Source organism: Monopterus albus, unplaced genomic scaffold, assembly GCF_001952655.1.
Source record: "Monopterus albus unplaced genomic scaffold, M_albus_1.0 scaffold273.1, whole genome shotgun sequence".
NCBI classification, from domain to species: Eukaryota; Metazoa; Chordata; class Actinopteri; order Synbranchiformes; family Synbranchidae; genus Monopterus; species Monopterus albus.
This window is the reverse complement of record NW_018128153.1, coordinates 91999-107434: the sequence shown is the minus strand read 5'-3', so window position 1 is coordinate 107434 and position 15436 is coordinate 91999. Positions and strand designations below refer to the sequence as shown.

Genomic DNA, 15436 nt, shown 5'->3' with positions numbered 1-15436 from the left:
TCAGAAACCTTACATATATCATTGATGTATAATATAAATAGTTTAGGTCCCAAAACAGAACCCTGAGGCACTCCACATACAATATCCAGCTCACTCGATTGGTATTCACCCAACTTCACAAATTGACGCCTCTGTGTCAAATAACTTCTAATCCATTTCAGAACCTTTCCTCTGATCCCATATTTTTCTAACTTGTCCATTAATAATTCATGATTGATTGTGTCAAATGCTTTTTTTTAGGTCAATAAATATCCCCATCGTGTATTTCTTCTCATCCATAGCACTTGTAATGTCCTCCATCAGGTCGGTAATGGCCAAAGATGTCGATCGGTTCGACCTAAAACCGTATTGGCAATCAGAGAGGATTTTATTTTTTCAATGAATGTATCTAATCTGTTATTAAAGAGTTTTTTCAGAATTTTTGAAAATTGTGACAACAGAGAAACCGGTCTATAATTTGTGAAGTTGTGCTTATCACCAGATTTATACAGTGGAATAACCTTTGCTATTTTCATATTATTGGGGAACTGCCCAAGTCGAAACGACATGTTAAAAATATGGGTTAATGGTTTGCATATCCCCTCAATTACCCATTTAACAGTTGTCATAGTGATACCATCACTATCACTAGATGTTTTGTTACCACATTTATTCACTATCTCTATAATTTCCTTTTCAACTATGGGCTTCAAAAACATAGAACTCATACTTGGTGTGGCAACCTAGCTGCCTCAGAGCAGAACTCAGCCTGGCTGGGTCAAAATGTGGTCCAGGATCTCATCTTTGCCTGGTACCCACTTCTGCTGCTCTGAGTCTCAGTCCTAATTGTGACATTCTGGGGTCACAGGTCACCACCCAGCTCTGGTCACATAGGTGATTGGGCAATAGTGAAGCTGATAGGATTGAAAAGCTAGGGTTTGAGGGGGTGTTGAGCTGAGGTCAGGGGGAGAAGGAGAGTCAAAATTTAGCTCAGGAGATCATCATAAGGTCCAGCTCAGTTGAACAGCAGTCCCTTGAAATAGTGACAGCTAAAGTACCTCAGTGGTCGGATGTGGTGTTAGAAAAAAACACGAGTACTAATTTAGTTTTAGCGCCTACAACTGTGTCTGACTTGAACAGTTTTTATAAAGAATGGTCAAAATCAATAGAGCAGAACCAGAGATATTACCATTTTTATTCCACACATTCTTTCCTTGTCAAAATCTGGTGCCAAACTTACCCACAATACACTTCAACCATGGACAGTTTGGATGGAGATTGGGATGTTAAGCGAGACGCAGAGATGCGAAACTGGCTACAGAGATTAGTTTACCTCACTTCTAGCTCCACCTCCCCAGATTTTTTTTTTTTAAGTTTCAGACTTGTAGTCTTCAGACCCAACTTATGTCGACTCAAATGACTTCACTTTAGGCAATTAACCGATTTTGCATAGCACCCTCTGGAGCCACAACAGGCTTTAACAATGTTTTTAACAGTGCAACAATGGTTCTGTCTGAACCAACCATGAACCAACTGTGAGTAATGAAATGATTTACTTATGGCCTCTTCCTGCTGGTGCCTTTAAAGTGACACATCCTTTGCTGTTCGTCCCTAGAGGGACACGGTCGACTGTCTTACAGAAAAGAAAAAAGAAAAGCAAAAAATAAAGGAATGGGTGAGATTCCATCTGTTTGTTTTTCTGCTTTTCTTTCCCAAGCTTGTTATCGTTCCTCATTTCCTGCCCGACGACAAGTAAACAATTCACATGTATACATGTGGCAATGCAGGCTTTGCCTCAATTTTGGCCTCAGTTTCAAAGCCATTCTCAGCCAGCGGAGCCTTAGTGAGTCTCATCCAAAAGACGTGTAGAAAAAACAAGCACAAGACTGAAATGTTCCCCCAACATTCTGCATGCTCAAGGAAAAATGGTTCAGTAGCATTTTTCTGAGTGAGATATTCCATCAAGCACATGACTCTGCAATCTTCTACCCACATTGATCTCAACCCAGCACAATTAATCCCTTCACTTCAGCTTGGACTACACTCCCTGGGGAGGCAGCTCAGTAATTGTCTCAATTGTTCCCTCTTTGCCAGTGCCTCCTACTTTGAGGAATTGTTAGGAATCATTGAGTGCAGTTAATAAAAGGAGATGAACTCTGTTCTAATCACATTATGAAGCTGAAGGAATGCAATGAGCAAAGTGTTCCTGTTGGACTGTTTAGGAAATGGGCTCAAAACCCCACTCAGGTTTAATGTTATTAGATCTATGGCTTTGAAACATTTTGAATGGGTTGTTTGCTTCAGGCACTTGAGAATCCTGTAGTTGTTGTCAGCTTTGGGGTTGTGATGCTCAAACTGGACTAGGAGTATTGACGTTTTCAGTATTTGGTTAAGCTCTGGCATCTTGTTCAGAAATCTGTGTGGGTTCTATTATGCGAGAGCTTCACTAAGTCTATCCTGACATCTCATTCCCTATAACATAACCCATCAGTGCAGGTGTGCAAAATCACAAGACAAAGGCTGTTAAGTGGCTCATGATTGTCAGACCACTTTAGACATTCACGACCCTCCAGCTCCTCCTCAAGGACCCCCGAATCCCTTCAACACCACAGCTGTGCCCTGAAAAATGCCCCTGGGCTGAGGCAGTGGCTGGGGAGCAGAGTCCACAGGGGTGACCTGGCTCTGCCTAAACCCTGCAGGAATGTATGGATCTGAGTGCTGTAACCAGAGAGCACTCTCTCCTATCTTTAAGCCCATAATGGAGCTGCTTCCTGTTGGTAATCAGTTTGTTGTGATCTCTCTCTGCCTCAGGATTTTGACACTTCATCTCAAGTTCTAGAAGAGAAGGAGGAGAGGTGTTATTATGGTTCTGGTCTGTACACCATAATGACAGTATAGGCTGGCATCAAAGGCTTGGGGACCAAAAAAAAGTTATTTCTCTAATTAGCGTCCTAAATTCCTCAACAAATCTCTGAGTATGGACATATGCACACACGTGCATGCAAACATCACCAACTGTGTCATTCTTCATACAGTGCATAGGTCGTATAACTTTAAGCAAGTACTGTGCGGAGCCGGCCAGCAGACTAGGATGTGGGAACAGGATCATTGTATAGCCCATAAAGTGGGTAGGACTTCTCTCCTGTAGGTAAAGTGTGCTCATGGCTCAGTTAGGTGTGGTTGCTATAAGAATGGTGTTGTGTTGAGGAAAATCTTAAATACAATTCAGGACCCTGTAGTCTGTGTCTTAGCATAACTTAAGCTGTATTGGCCCTTGGGGGTGATGGCGCAGAGACCATCCAGGTGCGCCAAATGGATTCTCTAACTGGTCTTAATCACCATTTAATCTAGGGGTTTTCCTTTAGTGGTTTCTTTGGTTCAATCCCTTTGTTGACTCCTCGCACTCACTCTTCTCTTCCTTCCCTTCAGCTCTGTTGTGGATAGCTAATGTCGCTCAAGTTAAGCAGAGAAATCTCCCCTTAATCCCAGTGATGCAGAATCCTGCCCCTCCTACAGACACATTGCCACTACCACCATCATGACCACCGCTAGTTCCCCGATCTCAAGAGCACTACACCTTCAGTGGTGCAGCCCATGGCTAGTGAAAGACAAGAGGATCTGACTTGCCAGTTGGTGTAATTATGGGCTTATAGGCTCCACAGCTTTGCATGCCCCCTCTGACAACTGAGCTTGTCTGTCATGTACTGATGTAAAGATGACTTGTCACTGGACCCATGAGTGAGCCATTTTGCTTGTATTATAGTTTTTATCAGTTTTTCCCCCATGGATCACACATCCACTTCTAACTCATGATATAATTCGTTTGGATGGCATTTCTCTGCATGTCAAAGCCATTTCTTTCCACTTACTGTGAATGTATAATCCTATTAACTCTATGTTTGTTATGAGTATACCCCTGTATATGTTTCATTCTTTATTGTCCTCATCTTAGGCTCAGATTCATGTAAGGTAATACCAGTCATGTTATTTTCCATTGGCACCAAACGTAAGCTTACATTTGTGCCACTGTAATGTCTGGGCTCTACACACAGACCTTGAATTTTCCTCCAGTCCCCTGGGACCGTAGTGAGACAGGGCAGCTCTGTCTCTGCCTGTCCTTTTCTCATTGTGCTGTCCTGCCTTTGATGTCCCCCTCCTGAGAGCCTGTGGGTTACCCGTGTCTCCCCTCATAGCCTTTGGACCCACAGAACACGGGGACACAGGGGAGGTTCCCAGAGTTATGGGGGACTAGCAGTTGAGAAAGGAGGGGGGAGGTTGGGTCAGACCACCACAGAGCCAGGGAGACCCTCATCTTCCTCCTTACCAGTTCCCACCGTTCCCAACACGACACGCACATATTGAAAAGGTCAGGTTTTGATAGACAACAGAGCACCGGCAATTACACTGCTATTTCTCAGTAGCTGGAAGTCCCCTATTTTCTGTGTGAGTGTGTGTGTACAGAAGGAGAGAGTCTTTTTTCCCCTGTTCATTGAGAATAAAGAGGCAGTGTTTTAAGGGGAAAAGGAGGTAGGACAGGGGGAACGAGGAACTGCATATAAGGACTTGTGCCCAGATTGCTTCATGTCTGTCTTTCTGTCCATTTGTGGAAATTGAAGAACATGCATGAGAGAGTGCAGGTGTGTTAATCAAAGTGTCTGGGTTCCCACATATACAGTCTCTGTGTGTGTGTGTGTGTGAGTAGAGGAGGCTTCAGTGGGTTCATACCTCAGCTACAAGTCTGATTCTGTTTCTGAATAGGATTTCCTTTCCTCCCACCTGGAGCTTAGGCTTGCTGTCTTTAGTGTTGTAGTCAGAAACTGTGTTCATGAGTCCATCATAAATGAGATGAAATCCTGGAAATCTGGACACTAAGGCTGCATAGATCATGAAAAAAAAAAATACACACACTCTCTTCAGTGTCATAGACTGAGTTATGACAAGAGCAGACCACGGCTTGACAGATCTGGTGATCACACGGAGAGGATGTTGCAGTACCAGAACAACAGGAGTGTGCTGCTGTAATGTATACTGTGTTGCAGCTAGACATTTACCTTGCATACCTTGCACCACTAACTTTTTGCCTTTATGTGACTTGACAATACAGATGTAACGAGTAAAGAGCAGCTGAGCACTGTGCTGTTTGAATGCTTGCACACCTATACTACCTTCAAGGAAAAAGTGCACAGAGGGTTGCCGGGAGGCCCCACATGTCACTCAGCTTGCCATACATGTTAGAGAGATGAAGGCCTGTAAATGGCTGCCAGTAATCTTTCTTACAGAAGAGCAGCCCCGTCCAGAACCAGTTGGAAATATGGCTGCTGTGCTTGGCCTCCATCCACTTCTTAACATTCAGCAAACAACTAGTAAGAGTGTATGTTTGAGTCTTTCTATGTGTGAATCTGTGTGTGTGTTGTTGCTTGTTTATGTGTGCAATAGTTGGCCTGGATGTGCACTCTGCTCTGGATAATTTCCAAGTCCAGTCTATATCGATACCCACCTCTGGAATGCACCTTTGCTCCTGGGAAATTTCACCTGAATTGCTTGCCCTTGTAATTGTGTGTGTGTGCGCACATGAGTTACCCAACTATAAACCTTACCACTGTGTCTAATGGGCCTATTACAAGACATGAGCCCATGTCAAATAACACACAGTTCCACACTTAAAACATGAAGGCACAACCCACTAATAGAATGAGCTTTGTCATCATAGACACTGATGAGCTAGTTAGCACTTACTGGAGTGTAATTCTACCCCGAAGAGGACGGGGGAGATCACTCAGTATCCTACAAAGGACCTGCTCCTTGTGTTCGTGACTCATAAACGCTCCTATGTCTGGTTGGCTCTGAGGGAGACACTAGGTTGAGAGCTGTGTTTGTTTCTCTGTTGCAAGGCAATCCGCTGTAATCTACTTGGTCTTTGACATTATGATGTGTCACTGATGGGGATGCCCAGTGGAAAAGATGTCATATCTTTCACTGTAAAGGAAATATAACAGTTGAAGGTATCCAGAGTTTTTATTGTTGGCTCTGCTATCTTTTTATGGTTCCCTAACACACTGAAGTGTGAGATTCTTTGCTTTCGTTGCAGGGTCGAAGTTCAGTTGCACTGGGATCGGGCTGAGATGGGGTTGCAGATGATAATACGTCTGTTACAACACTTAGTGTTTTGACATACCAGATCTTATGCTTTGAGCAGGTCAAAGAGGTGTCAGGACTGTATCATAAGATGGATAAGAAAAGAACATGTCAGGTCCGCTCGGCGCGACCTGCCTCTCTTTCTTTTTCCCTCTCTGCTCTCCCTTTTTGCGGGATCAACGCCTCAGCTGTGTCGCATCGGGTAATTAGTGACTCGTGGGTCGGTGCGCACACCTGAGGCGTATTCCGGTGATTTGTTAGCTTCCTTATTTATACCTCTGGCAGACGCCCCGTCGTGGCCGGAGCATTGCGACATGTAATGGACAATACTGTGGCGCTCCACTGGTTCGGATGAGCGGAGCTGGCCTGACCCTATCCTAAACTGTGACATCTAACTATCCAGCTGTGTGCTGGCACCTAGGCTGACATTGAGGAGAACAACTTCTCTGTCTTTTCTTGGCTTTTATTGAACAGAATAAGAATGCAAAAAGGAAACTGCGATATACCTGGCACCATGTGCTCACAGGAAAAAGAAAATAGCAGAAAAAGAAAGCAGTAGCAACACTCCCTCAGGGAATTCCATGTTCCGCGCCAACTGTGATTCTCCTGACACACCCACCTGTTACCCCTCTTATACTTTCCCGTACCTGTTCCTCCCCCCATCCCACATTGGCCAGAACAGCGCGGCATTTCACAGAAAACAGCGGTAACCAATACATGTACATTATTCGAACATTACGGCTGCACCCACTTAATAACACGGAACAGAACATAAACATAAGCGGCTGGGCAGGGCCGCCACAATACTAACCCTATGTAAGTGACAAATGTTGTGTTTGACCCGCATATTTTTAGACGTGCGTAAGATGCTACGCTGACAGTCTCGGTGCGTTTTGGCTTGACCTTATCACGCTAATTATGCGGTTAGCAACACAGAAATACGTGCTTTGTCTTCCACGCTGACAGTCCCTGTGCTGTGGATTGCATTGTTTACGTTGGTTCTTTTTGTTCACCTGTCCGTTCTCATCCTCCTGCTATTCTAGTTCCTGTCGTTAGTTTGTGTGTTTACCGTCCTGGTCTCCTTAGTCATCACTGCCCTTCCCTTGTTGTATGTATTATGGACCCTGTTATGTTGTCATGTTGTTTTTATTCCATTAAACCCCCTTTTTTGTACTAGCACCTGGGTCAGCCATCTTGAGTCCAACCCCAGTTCTCCCTCACCCTCCTGGTGAGGGGGGCTAAACCATAACAGAACATCACAAAAGAGAGACATCTTAGGCATATTTAGGCAGAACAGGAAGAAAGTTTAAGGTTTTCATTTAGTCAGTATACTGATAGTGCCTGCCGGATCTGACCTGACAGGGTCTTCATTAAGTCAGGGATGATGATTAAATCCCTGTATCTATCTTATTAAAGATCTGCAGAATGTGAAAGGTTGCTTTATCCCTGAATTTGTTACGCTGTATTTTATAGGAATATTAGGATTTTGTCAATAAACCAAACCAGACAAAGTGACTTAGCAGTAAATTCTGAAATATTTTCATAATAAAGCCACTTTTCTTTCTGTCACTTTGAATTTCATTTTCTTCTTCCTTAATCTCCACCATGTTTGGTTTATTTTGATTGTAAAACAGATCTGAAACTACACTCAACTACAGTTTACCCAAAACAAAACCTTCCTGTTCCAGCTTTAAAAAATATTTGGGCTCACAAGGTCAAGATTCCTTATCATCTATTTCTATCCATGAAAATAGAAAGGAACAAACACAGACTTCATCCAGACTAAAAGGCACACTACAAATTACCCCAAGGCCATGCAGCTCCACCACATTCTTAAAAATCTCCCCCCCTTTTTTATGCTTCTGTCACTGGGAACTATGTGTGGCCTTGGGGCAAACAGGAGTCATCACCTCACTCAGAACACCTCCTCTCCACACTGTCTTTATGGCTAGATTTACTGTGCACCAACATCTATAAAACCATTTAACAGGGCTAATGTTGTTAGGCACACAGTTGCCAGTAAACATGTTGTCTAATAGATCATGCAGAAAAAAGGGGGGGTGAGAAAGAGAGAATTTCTTGTTGTTTTCATTTATCTATTCTGCCACTACACGAGTCCAGGGATTCTTCTTTTCTTTCCTCCCCAATTTAATTCATTTGTCCTCATTTATATACTGTAAATATTGTTATATCTTCTAGGCACCAGCTCTGTCTTACATCTCCATTACTCTTCTATGTCTGAAGTTCAAGTTTAGGATTGTTTTTCCTGCTTATTAATGTTGCTTAAAGCACAGTTTGCAAACATAGTCACTGAAACACACAAGACATTAAAATGCACTTCTTCACCTGACATGCCAATGTGCTCTGCCCTCTCACCTCTTCCTCTGACTCCCCATCTCACAGTGATTCACATGAAACGTGATTCATGCATTTCAGTGAGAATGCACATCTAGACCAGTGTTGTAACCATGACGACACTGTGGGACTGTTGCCAACCACACGGGGAGTCGTGATGAACCTGCCTGTCACCGGGCAGACTTACTCATTTTGCCATAACATCACAGACTCTAACACAGACGCGCTTACTCATTCAACGGTAAAGTGAGGAATAAGCGATTAGTACAGTGCAGTACATTTAAAACAGAGGCTTCAGTGCGTGTCACATAAATCGCTTTGAGAGAGGGAAATTTACCAAGAAAATATACCATTCATTTTACAGCTAGTACCATCCTAAGATGAACTTCACTGCCCTATTAGAACTGTTACATCAGTCTCCGTACCAGCTGCATCAGTTTCCAAACACAACGGCTTCACGCTGAATGGACAGTGTGGAGGGCCACCCACTTGGCTTCGTGCTGAAATTATCACCTTTGGCTGATAAACTGCACATGCACACCGTCGCTAGGTGCGTCTCTTTTATCAGGCTCTTCTTCCAGACCTCCCAACACAGCACAGCAGCGCCGCACAGCACCCAGCTTCCTCACAACAAGTTGGGACCAGTCTGTAACCTGCACTTAACTAGTTGCATTCTGTGCTCCATGCTCATGCACTCGGTGTCGGACAAGTGTCACCGTCTGTGTCACCATCGTTTTGATAAATGGGTTATTCTGCCTTAAACTTAAGCACAATGATAATCTTCATCATGAGGCATCATGAGTCACCATCATCATCGTTACCCTGATATTTTTCACTGGCGTTTTCCATTTTAGTTGGTTCAAACTGAATTAAATCCTGAAAATCATAAAACATTCTTAACGATAATATAAATATTTTTTGCCTTCATCTGTCTCTGATTCTTTAAGACTGAGGAATTAGAACAATATTTAATAATCATCTTCATCACGGGCCCCATTTGTCAGTTACGCATCCATTTCAATCACTGATAATCAATATCGATTACAGCCTGGATGTCTGAATGGGCTCTCTGCTGAAGGGCATACCTACACACGCGGGGTGAGGGGGGATGGGTACATGTTCTTAAGTCTTAAGTCATCCAACCAGCCAACCAGCTCCCCTCGCAAGGGGAGGCGCAACGGGCACGGAGCTGCTGGCTCTCTATATCCTGCGGCTCAGAGGCGCTCTGACTCCATTCAGTTCAGAGCCCTTCACGGCCAAGGAGCTGTGCAGACTGCTGCAAGACAGGCTCTGGATAGCACAACAAGGACAGCTTTCCCCTTGTGATTGTCTGAAAGGATCTGTTCGTATGGATTATATTCTTTTAGGACTATTAAATACTATAATTTAAAAATAGCCGTGCGTAATTCTGTATAAATATAACATTCTCCAAAAAGTGGGGTGCTGTGTTTCTTGTTTGATATTTCAGTAAACTGAACTGAGGTTTGAAGCCTGTTTGTTAGAGGGTGAAGGACAAGTGCAATATGTGTTAGAGTTGTCTCTTGGGATTGTTCCACTTGCGCCTGAGGAGCTATGTCGAGCTGCAGCACAGAACGCGTTCAAGAGGGCGCAGTCCAGTGTGAATAACAAGAGTCAACCTCCAGCCTCTTTAGTTCTTCTGAATTGCAAGTGCAGCACGGAGCCTGACTGAGCAGCTCTGACACCCAGGTTTCTCTCCTCGAGGGGATGGTTGTGGATCCTCTGGGGCCAGGAGCAACTCCGCGGCTCCTACAGAGCACCTTTTTCTTGTTTGAGGACTTTTCTAAATTAAAGGGAGATGAGAGCCGCACTTTGTTACTTCCTGCTGTGGACGACGTACCTGCTGCTGGCCACCGCTGAGGTAATGTTACCGGGACTCCGCACAGCCAGAGAGACAGGGGGCGGGAGAGACTGTGTCCCTCTGGCCCCATGTCTTACACACTGGTGCGGGTTTTTATCCCGTGAGGGGGGTAAAGGTCCCACCGAGCGCATGTTTCTCCAGCACTTACACATTATACAACAACTTGATGCCCAGAGAAGTTTTAATTTAAAGCATGGGAATAGTCTAGAGGATAAAAATTATGAGCACGCCGGTTACATCATTGAAAAATATTTTTGCATTTTAATTCATTTATAGGCGATTCAAACAGCTGCTTCTAAGAATATATAGGTCTAAATGTAGCTTGGAGAAAGAGGCTATTTTAAGAACAGTGTGAATAAATTCAGTGAACAAACAGCACATCAGCTTCAGTTACCCTGAGGGGCAGTGGCTGAGAGCTGTTGAGAACCACTATCGCTTCTGCACTTGGAACCATCGCAGTTATTTTTGGCTTTTGTGCCAAATCTGTTTGTAGACCGAGCCAACTGGGCAGACGTTTTGGTTGGGCTAAGCGCTTTCATGGGAACTGTTCACTCTTCTCTGGCTATATAAATAGCCACTGTTCCTGTAAGGCTGCACAATTTGATCGACTTGAGGTGCTTATTGGACCGCAACAAGTGCAAAGCGTGGCGAGCTGCCTGTTCACGAGAGTTAAGATTCGCGCTAGAGCCAAAATTCGTTCAGAAAAGAGACAGTTGTTGCTCATATCCGCATGGGAACAAGATTAGTAATTCAAGTTGCTTTGTGGTTTTAACGGAGACTTATTGGGTCTTATTTTTTAATTCGGCATTTAGTGGTTATACTGACACAATTACATTTTTACTGTAGGTTTCCCAAGCACATGAAATCTTATGCAATTATCTGGGTGCCGAAATAACCAGAGAATCCTATTCAAAAATGTTGTTATCCTCCAGGCATGCATGTGCTCCTTGACAGAGCATACTTGAATTGCTTAATTTCCCAAGGAGGTTCGCCAGCTTTTCTCCCTGTATCTGAGGGGACTGGGGCAGACCTGCTACCTAGTTGGCACATAGTTGCAAAATTGTTCAGACACCAGTCTTCCTGAGAGTTGTTTAAACGCAACAAGTTCATTTATACAGACAAACAATTACAGGAATGTCTTGCCACTGAGCCGACGCACCTCAAACTTTCCTCTCTTGTTTGATTTCTTTGCCCTCCGCCCCCTGAAGGAAGTGGAGTTTCCCCAGGAGCTGATAGACAGGCTGTCCCACAGTGAAATCCACAGCATCAGCGACCTCCAGCGGCTACTGGAGATTGACTCCGTAGGTAAATTCTGCCTCTTGATACTTTATCAGCTGAGTTAGGGCTATATTTTGAATTTTGATCCCCGATGTAACAACACATAGTAAAGGGTGGTACTGCTGTAACATGATTACACCAGTAGTGTATCTTTATTAGCTGTAAAGTTACAATCTCATGTGGAATTACCTTTAAAGATAGTCTTGGTAGTCGTCTGAAATTGCAAGGTACGGGGACTTTCCATTGATTTTGGCTTTAAAAGGCAACATGTGATAGCTTAAGGATAAGGTCAAATAACTACATTTATTCAAAGGTCATATCTAAATCGTTCACCAGGAAGGCTTTAACACTTGTGGTCCTTTAAAACTGCTGTATGAATAGATGAATCATCACTGTTTGATTCACCTGTGTGCAACAGCTGCAGAGGAAGGATCTGATGTTTGAGTGACACTGCGACTGTGGCATTCCTACAGGTTTAGTGGATTTATTAAACAAACTGAAGAATACATGCTGTTTTGGTGTGTTCTGGCAATTATAGTCAGCAGAGAATCAGTGAAGTTATGGCGCCCTGAAGTCAAGCTCAAAGAACAGTCCCCATGACTGGCAGCACTGTACAGGAAATTGCTGTGCAGGCCTCTGCCAAGTGTAGCCCTTGCGTGCATGATAAAATAGGACCCATGTTAGGAGGTGCATTTACTGTATGCATGTGACAAAGATGGACTTTCACTGGCAGGAATTTGTGTATATTCCTTTGGCTGCTGTTGTTTTATACTGGCTTTATAGCAACCAGAGTAAACAGAGAGAGCCACTCACAGGATTCAGACTTTTGGAGGTGCTGCTTCTTCTTTAGTGGTGGACCATTCTCTTTCTAGAGAATCACGCTGGATGAAGCAGAGCCTCTGTTTAACACAGGCTCTTGCCATATATCAAATTCAAGGCTCTTCTTTAAAGATTTGTTGATGGAAATAGGTAATTAACCAATTAGCTTTAAAAGTCCCAGATGATGTCCAGTATCTCACTGGTCAAACCGCATTAGTAACCTCAAAACTTATAGCCTGCAAAGCAACATCAGGACTGGTCTTTCACTCATGTATTCTTCCATATAACCACGTGATTCCTTTTCTGATGGACATATGAATTAGGACTAATAGCCTCACATCATTAGTGTGTTTAGTTGATTAATTCACGATCAAACCAACCTGCACTCCACAACAGTTATCACTCCATGTTATGCTGAGCCCAGAATAGATCATGGAGTGCCTCTAGCATGGGAAGAGGTGTTTATAATGAAATGAATGTGTCGTTCTTCAAGCAGAGAAATGCTGTGCAGGGTAACAGTATTAGTCTGATTATTATTATGAGGACATAAATCTGTCTGAGGGTGAACTGGTTGGCCCTGGCCAGCCCATTAAAATATTTTTGACACCAGCCAGAGGGGTATCTTCAGAACATTTGTTGTGGATGACCAAGACAGTAAATCTAGAAGTGTAGGCTGAACTGTACATGACATAGCATGTCACCAGGGGAGGAGAAAGGAAAGGCTACAATGTATTTATTGTTCTAGAAAGATTATGTGTGTGGTGATAATTCCCTCCTTTTAGTTGGTTATCAGGTTATCCTTGGTTGTCATTTTCCAAGATCTCAGTCACTGAAATTATTTTTTTTTTTTGGTCAGGGTGAGAGTGTCAGGACATTGAGAAGGCCTGCAGCGCTGTGTGTCATTTTGTGCTGCTTTCTGTGCAAGCTTGCATTTTTTGCATTGTGTTTGAATGTTTATATACACACATCTTGCGAGAATAGCATCTTCAGCTCTGACTGACAGATGAGATGACCCCACTGAAGTCTGCAGATGGCTGTTTGGCCCCTGAGCTGCCCCTCTCCTAGCTTTTCCTATTCTCCCCCCTTAGGCGGCCCCCTGGCTTGCCTGCTCTTATCTCTGTCAGGCAAGGACTTTGACAGACAAGAGAACCTGACTCTTGGCATGGGGCAAAGGTGGAAGAGGGAGCAGAGAGCACAGCAGTCGTATTCCTGCTATGCTTCACTCCGAAAGGCTGCAGGTTGTTGTGCAATCTGCTTTGTGTCTGACAAACTGGCAGCTTGTTTACCTCCTGTACACTTGGCAGCATTTCCTATGAAACAGCATCTTGAAAACCAAGTTTTTGTGCTTTCTAAATGCCTTTGCACCCACAGGGAGGACCTTTTGCCCATATGACCTACTTGTCACTCAGCCACGTAATTGCTGACAATAATACGACAAGGAGGAGGGACAGAAAGAATGAATTATAGAGACAGGAAGTCAACAAAATATTGACTATTTGAGTGGGAGAAAGAAAGATGAGGCTGGGAAAAGGGAGGACTTCAAGGCTCTTAGCTAATGGATAGAGTGATTTGCGAGTCATCAAAGCCTGATTCATGGCAGACACTGTCTCCCGTTTTTCTTTTCTCTTGTCTCAGTTTGACCAATGCTCCAGGCGTCGTCTTACTTCTTAGTCACCTGGAACTAGCAAAGGAGCAACCTCCTTTCTTTACTCCCCCATGTCGCCACCTTACTCTTTAACATGTTCTTATTCTACCTCTCTTTATTTCTTTATTTTTACATAATTTTTTTCTGCATCTCCCCCTGATCACTCTGATTACCTCCTTTTACACCCTATAAAGAGCTTCTGTATATCCTCCCTCAGCTTGACACAAAATGTTTTTGGGGAGCCACCATAGTGATGCCCTCCCTCACTCCTGTCCTCTTCTGACGGGGGGGATGAGGTATGGTAGAGTGAGAGCCAGCACAGTGGGAGTTCTGTCAGTGACCTGCAGTGCTAAAAGGTTGTTAGGTAGAAAAGTCAGTCAGCTGTCAAAGTGAGTCCAGGTGGAGGTGTGTGTCTGCACATATAGTATGTCTGGACTTGAGAGCACCTATACATGTATCTCTGTTTGTGGGTGTACTGGGCTGGCACACTGATTGTCCAGTCTTTTACTCAACTCTAATGCCTCGGTTGCAGTCAACACTTCCTTTCTGGGGACCCTTGGTTCTGGATCACTGGCTGACTGACTGCATGACGGGCTGGAAGGAAATTCCCCTAACTCTCACTGAAGGGTGGATATTGATGTTGAAACCTGACAAACCTGGAAAAAAAGGCAACCAAAAGCAAATAAACAACCAATCCCAAAGGTAGAACATGTATAGTTAGAGGAAATCCCTTCAGGTGACTGATCAGTGCACAAAGCGCTGGATGACTGGAATGTGTTTGCATATGGCTAAGCTTTGTTCTGCTGGTGTACATTGGGTTCTGGCATGTTATAGAGGATAATGTGATGAGTTTTCATAGTTGTGAGTGTTTGTTTATGTTTAGGGTACAGGTATAGGACTGTGTTAACCAAGTGGGTGGGTATTCTGTATCTACAGACAAGTGGACCCACCCACTTAGCAAACAATCTCAGACTCTGCTCTTTGGGAAAGGGCAGTATCCTGAGAACAAGCTTTATCGTTTTATTGCTGCTCTGGCACTCTTCTGGGTGGGGACCAAAACAAGCATGCTTTATCAGATGACCGCTGTGCTGGCTATATTAGACTGGAGTTAGAGAGCTTTAAGGAGGCAGCATAACAAAACATGTACTTTTCCAAGCCAGGGAGTGATTAAAAAAACAAACATTTTTAGGTAAATGAGAGACACGAAACCACTAATTAGGTGCAGGGATAATGGGGGCTGAGTACCACCTGTCAAATGACCACTTTAGTCCCATGTGTGTCTGTGAGAGCTGTTTGCTTTTGAAGGAGCGTGCTGACTCACCTACATCTAGATACTTTATTCCTGC

The 15436-nt window shown here is 43.8% G+C and overlaps 1 protein-coding gene across 5 annotated transcripts in view; it reads left to right on the top strand.

Annotated features, from left to right (window-relative positions):
- Window positions 1-9685: 9685 nt before the first annotated feature.
- pdgfab (platelet-derived growth factor alpha polypeptide b) overlaps window positions 9686-15436 on the top strand; it is a 19278-nt gene continuing 13527 nt past the window's right edge. For 3 of the 5 annotated variants that reach the window (XR_002276757.1, XM_020622140.1, XM_020622139.1), the window contains exons 1-2: window positions 9687-10348; window positions 11557-11653. Coding sequence is in view for 4 of the 5 variants with exons in the window: in XM_020622140.1 (XP_020477796.1) it covers window positions 10286-10348; window positions 11557-11653 (160 nt within the window). In the remaining variant the exon portion in view is untranslated. Of the gene's footprint in view, window positions 10349-11556; window positions 11654-15436 lie in introns of all 5 variants that reach the window. The other 2 variants (XM_020622138.1, XM_020622141.1) reach the window with 2 other exon arrangements.